This window comes from Octopus bimaculoides, chromosome 14 (assembly GCF_001194135.2).
Source record: "Octopus bimaculoides isolate UCB-OBI-ISO-001 chromosome 14, ASM119413v2, whole genome shotgun sequence".
In the NCBI taxonomy this organism is placed as follows: domain Eukaryota; kingdom Metazoa; phylum Mollusca; class Cephalopoda; order Octopoda; family Octopodidae; genus Octopus; species Octopus bimaculoides.
The window spans coordinates 57,915,860-57,922,197 of record NC_068994.1 but is presented as its reverse complement, the minus strand read 5'-3'; the positions used below and the strand labels follow the sequence as shown (position 1 = coordinate 57,922,197).

The window sequence follows — 6,338 nt, the reverse complement described above, 5'->3', positions numbered from 1 at the left end:
ATATATATATATATATATATACACACACATATATTGCATATTTAAGATAATTATTTCTTTATTGCCAACAGGGGGGGATAAACATAGAGGGGACAGACAAAGGGGTTAAGTCGATTACATTGACTCCAGTGCGTAGCTGGTACTTATTTAATCGACCCCGAAAGGATGAAAGGCAAAGTCGACCCGATGGAATTTCAACTCAGAACGTAGCGGCAGACCAAATACCGTTAAGCATGTTGCCCGCCGTGCTAACACTTCTGCCAGCTCGCCGTCTTATGGTCACATGCAATCGGTATTTAGGTCAAATTTGTGCCTAAACTCCAGTTTTAAATGCCGGGATGTGATAGCTGTGTAAATGAGAATTGGTTGTGAGCAATGAACTGATGAAAGTGGTATGTGTGTAACAGAATGAAAGCATAGACAAGCAATTAAAGAAAAAAAGTGCAGAAAGTCTATATTAGTAGGAGGTCATGAAAAATTCTGAGAGTCTGAGGTTCTTAATAATTGAGATGGTAGACTCCAGGAAAAGGTAGAAAGGAACTCTACAAGATTGATATCGCAGAGCTTGGTAGGGAAATAAAAGTTACCATCATGGTATTTTATTCTATCATTTTCAAGGTTTTTATGTCAGGGTGTATAAGGAGTGGATGGTAAACAGTGATGGGCATGTATAAGGAGTGAATGGTAAACAGTGAGGGAATGTATGAGTGGGCAGTGAACAGTGAGGGAATGTATAATGACTGAGCAGTGAACAGTGAGAATGTATAATCATAGGTGGTTGAAAATTAATTTACCTGAAGCACATCTTTTCCAATATTTTCTTTGTAGAAATCTTCAGCTTTTTCTATTTCCATGACATGAACCTTAATTTTAATATTATTTATAACAGTAAGGAGAACATTTTCTGTACCCTAGTTAAAAAAAACAAAAAAAAACAAAAAAACTTTAAAATGTTACAAAAACACATATTGAAGGAAGCTTTTAATACGAAAAATTTGATTAGAAAACAAAATTTAAAACTATAATTTTGAAATCTGTTGTATGAAATAATTAAAAATGTTTGTTAATTTGGTTTTGTCTTACACCACTTCAAGTTCTTCAATTATAGTTTGAGTATTTCCACCAAATATACTGACAGGTGTTAGGTTGCAGAATTATCACCTCGACCAGGAAATATTCTTTTGTACTCTAGGCACTAAGCTCGAAATGTGGGGGGGGGGGTCGATTAGATCGACCCTAGTACACAACTGGTACCTTATTGACTCCAAAAGGATGAAAGGCACTGGCCACAACTACAGTTTCACTTGGCTTGACAAACACAACAAATTGCCATGGTCATGATCACTTGTCATTGCCTCCATCAGAGGATGCTTCACCACCTCATCCCATGTCTTCCTGGGACCACCGCTTCCACAAGTTCCCTCCGCAGTTAGGAGATTGGCACTTCTTTATGCAGCTGTCCTTGTCCATCACATGGCCATACCAGCACAATCTTCTCTCTTGCACGCCACATCTGATGATGCTTATGCTCAATTTTACTCTCAAGATGCTACTGTCATATATATATATATATATATATATATATATATATATACACACACACATACACCTGTTCACCAATATATATATGCATTCTCACTCACCAGATAAAGGCCCTAAACTGTGAAGCAAAACCTCACAGAATTCAAATCTTTAATAACATTTACTTGCAGACTTCCATCAAAAGTCCCTCCCCAAATACTTGAAAGATTTATGTGTTTCTCTTACCTCGACATAGTCGATGCGACCAAGTCCAGTCACAAACATTGCTCGATTTGGTTTCAGCACAAAAGTGCGTGGTCGGAACATTTTACATGACAACAGGATTTGAAGTTCCTCAGGATTCAGAAATGATGTAATCTTTAAAAAAAAAAAAAGTAAAACCTGGAACCTTGTGATTGTGAAGAAGAGAACTTAACCACACAGCCATGCTTGCACCAAAACTCACCTGTTGTGTATTTATGACTCCAGGTGTGTCATAAAGCCAACGACTCTGTTCCAAGGTTGATTTAAATATTTCGAGTCGTTTAGCTTTTTCAGATTCTAATTTTGTATCAAGTTCTGATGGTGTAATCGAGGCGTCTGGCTTAGCTGTGTAGGAGGTAACACTAAAGCCTTCATATTCGTTGTCAGGAGGAGTGACAAACTGTGTCATTCGAACCAGTCCTACGACAAAGGGAAACAGAAAATTTTTAAAAACTGAATAATGTAAGTGAAATGAACATCATCATTAAACATCTGCTTTCCATGCTGGCATGGGTTGGACAGTTTGATAGGAACTGGCAAGCTGGAGCGCTGTACAAAGTTCCAAGTGTATGTTTTGGCATGGTTTCTTCAGCTGGATGATGCCCTTCCTAACACCTACCTATTTACAGAGTGCACTGGGTGCTTTTACATGGCACAAGCACAGGTGCATTTTATGTGACACCAGCAAAGGTGTATTTTATGTGGCACCAGTATATACATTCCTTTATTTTATTTCTGTAAAAAAAAAAAAAAAGGGTATTAACTCCATAAAACTGGGCATGAGGAAAGGCAGTGCCTCTGATCTGAGTGGGAAAGAAAATATCTTCAAACTAGAACACACTCCCAAATGCTGGCAACCAATTCAGCTCCTCTAAAGGTACCGAAGAACCAGGTAGGCAACCGAGTAGGCCACAGCAGAAACAGAATTCAGAAGCTGAAACAAATATCACAAGAATCCCATCTGGAAGTCTAATGATACGGCCAGTCCTCTACACTAGGCTGGTACTACTCTCCCCTGCTCCCAGTCGAGGGGTTTTGTCTTACAAGGTACTAGGTGATCCTGTCGATGCTGGGGCCACATACAAAGCACTGATGCTGATGCCGCAGAAAAAAAAACACTGTTGATGAAGCCATGTAAAAAGCATTTGGTACATTCTGTAAAGTGGATGCTGTTAAAAAGGGTATCCAGCTCTAGAAACCTTGCAAAAACAGGTAATTGGAGCCTGGTATGACTCCTGGTCTAGCCAGCTCCTGTCAAACCATCTAACCCATGCCAGCGTGGAAAGCGGATGTTAGTTGATGATTTTGTCCATTACAAAATACAATTAGCAGGTAAGATGACTAACCACTGTTTTTCTGGAACGAAATACAATTGTTGAAGAGTTTGATTTTCAAGAAGACCATCAAATAAATACTCACCTCTCAAAATAGCATTATCACTCGATCCATATTTTTCTAATCTGATTCTTTGACGCATTTCCATTTCTTCAATCACCTCTGTATCTTCTTGAAGTCTTGCTTTACGTTTATACATCTGTTCTGATGTTGGTGATAAAATTGGGAATTTTAGTAAATTTAAAGTGGTGCCTAAAAGGAATTTAAAGCAAAGATAACCGTCGTCAGAAAACTTTTTAAAGAAAATATGAATTTTTTTTTTTTTTTTTTTGCAATTGAAAGCAATTCCTGTATAAAATTCTTAAAATAAATGAAGATACATTAACAGTTTCATTACTGTATTTATTTTGAGATGGACGGAAAAGTGTCCCCAACTTGTTTGCTGTTACCACAACGTTTCGGTTGATGTACTCTCCAGCCCTTTATCAGCCGAAATGTGGTAACGACAAACAAGATGAACACACCTGTCCATCCATTGTAAATGACGTAATTGGTTTGTATTTAACAAAGCAGAATTAAGAAAAACTTACCTGGCCAAACAGAAACGGTTGCTTTTTGGAAAATTTCGCGTGCTTGAGATTTACAGAAATCCGACTCTAACAATATGTTGAAGATAGATGACTTTCCAACATTACTGCTTCCCACAAGATAAACATCACCTATTTAAAAAATAGCAAACATTTCATTTGATTAAAAACTCTTGATAATTCGAAATTTCAATGTTTTGTTTTATTTAATGCGTTTTTCATTAAGAAACATTAGATCAATAATTAGATAAAAGCACCTCTCCCCCTCCTCCCCCAGGTAAACACAGTTAAGTGTCCAGCATTATGAACAATTGGATACAAATTTATAAGAATTTGGATGAGATATGACGGCTCGGCCGTCTCTCCCCAGTTCTTATATTAATCATTAAATCCAGAAATACAACAACACGAGGGATAGCGGTGACAACAGATCAATAGTTTATTCTAGGTTGATGTAGAGCCGTTTCGTTCCTGGGTGAATAGGCATGCCGCTAGAATACCAAAGGAAGCTTCGATGACATGTCGGGGTCGAGTTGGGACAGCCTGGAAGAACGTCTTCTCACGACACCTGCTGGATGGATAAGAGATACATGTGGTCGCCACCGCTGCTAGAGAGAAAAGAGATCGAACGCTATTGCTTTTTCTCTACCTGTTGCATTGCGCATGCGTGCCCGAGTACTTCCGCTGACGGCAAGTCCCTTGCACATGCGCAATGGCACTTCCCAAGATGGCGGCCACACGCGCCACTACAAATTTATCATTAAGACAGTACATGTGTAGAACCTTATCCATTTGATCACTACCACTCAAAGAAAATAAAACTGAAAAGAAAGGGACTATAAATTTAAGGGGCTGGTTCCAAGTTCACTTAATTTAATCATCACTGTGTTGTAACTGTGGAAAAGGCACAACAACAACAATAAAACTGATCTCTATGTCTCAGTTTTCTTGATTGGTAACAGGCTCCATTCCTGCTTTATGACTGAGATGAGGATACATCGGTTTCCTCCGTGGCAGAACCCAAATACCTTATACGTGTGTGTGTGTGTGTGTGTTTATGTCTGTGTTAGTCCCCCACCACCACCACTTGACAACTGGAGTTCGTTTGTTTACGTCCCTGTAACTAGAGGTTAGACAAAAGAAACATGTATGCAATATATACGAGGCTTAAAAAGAAAGATTAAGGGCCGGGTTTGATTCGTTCGATCGAAACAATTAAATGATAAAAGAGGAGAAACTGATAATAAAAGAAATGCTTCTCACCATTCTTTCCATGATCGTCGAACAGTTTGTCTATAAGATTTTCAATACCATAACCAGTCTTTGCACTAACTAATTCTATATGTCTAATGTTGTAACCGGAAGGATTCCAACCAGCTTGGGAACAAGCTGTGAATAAATATTTCTTCAGCCTTTTTAGATAAAGTGGAGAATCCATCGGGATGAGATCAACCTTATTTCCAATGATATAAACTGGTCTTTTACGACCAATAATGGGTAATATATGATTTAGCATACTGTTATTGATATCTGACAGATCAACGGTGAACAGCACAATAGCACGAGAGTCGTGGATTTTAGATAAGATTTGAGGATAACCTTCGATAGGAATTTTCATGTTTAAACAATGTTTGTGATATTTCATTAACAAACACCGAAAGCAAAGTGTTTTCTCCATTCTTTCAAGAGTTAAAGATTTAAATTTTTTACTGCTTATATACCCTGGGCGATTCTGATCCTGACAGTGTAATGTTGCTCCACACCCGGGACAGTTCACGTTACTGGCCTCGATGGAAGGGTCTGGTTCCCCAACTGAGAAAGGTTTTTTCTTTTGTGGATCTTCATAAGTTTTTATACTCAGTCGTAGTTTATGTAAAAAGCTTTCAGTCTGGTCTGCAGTAAAATTTAATTCTTCATAAGCTTTAAGTAGCTTTTGTGTTGCATCACTTTCATAAAAGACATTAGAAAGTCCAAGCTGACCCTCAATGTTTGGCCTTGAGATTTCGGTTGATTCCATCATTGGCTCCTTTCTAATGTTTTCCTTATTCAAAATCATGCGAGTGGCAACAGAAAGTCCTTCAAAAAGATCATCATCCTTTTCGTTTTCTTCTTCTTTTAATGCTTGTTGTTGTTTCTTTCTTCTCCTCAGATATTTCTTATAGTTTCGGCACAATATCATCTTTGGTATTTCCAAACAAATACTTCTTCGCGTCAAAGGACAAGGAACTGTAATTCCTCGTTCATAATCAAACTTTAGAGTTCGTCTCTGAATATCATTTAACTTCACATTACTCAAACATTTCCCCAAATTTTCGTGTATATTCCCAGTATTTAATCTAAATCTCCGAAGAGGGAATCGACTTAACATTGAAAGAGACATTTCCTAAACACGTGTTTAACTTTGATAAAAACCAAATTCAAATCTGTGGACCAGCTGACACAGAAACCTCAAACGAACAAACTCCAATTACCTACAAAATCTAACGAAACTATATTAATTCCTATAAGATCAAAAAGTTCTGTGTCCCTTCAACAGTTTTATTTATATTTCTAGCCATACCTTACCAAATATTTTATTACCCAAGTGTTACCAACGGGTGTCTATTCGTTTCAAGATCTTTCAAATAATGG

At 37.8% G+C, this 6,338-nt stretch overlaps 1 protein-coding gene across 1 annotated transcript in view; it reads right to left on the bottom strand.

The window, feature by feature from the left end:
- The window catches only part of LOC106868619 (nitric oxide-associated protein 1), a 7,066-nt gene extending 958 nt beyond the window's left edge, over window positions 1-6,108 (bottom strand). The window contains exons 1-6 of the mRNA XM_014913965.2: window positions 4,971-6,108; window positions 3,711-3,839; window positions 3,205-3,372; window positions 1,988-2,205; window positions 1,768-1,899; window positions 795-911 (exon numbers count right to left, since the gene is read on the bottom strand). Of these exons, the coding sequence (XP_014769451.1) occupies window positions 795-911; window positions 1,768-1,899; window positions 1,988-2,205; window positions 3,205-3,372; window positions 3,711-3,839; window positions 4,971-6,087 (1,881 nt within the window). The 5' untranslated portion in view covers window positions 6,088-6,108. The remainder of the gene's footprint in view (window positions 1-794; window positions 912-1,767; window positions 1,900-1,987; window positions 2,206-3,204; window positions 3,373-3,710; window positions 3,840-4,970) is intronic.
- Between the last annotated feature and the right edge of the window lie 230 nt (window positions 6,109-6,338).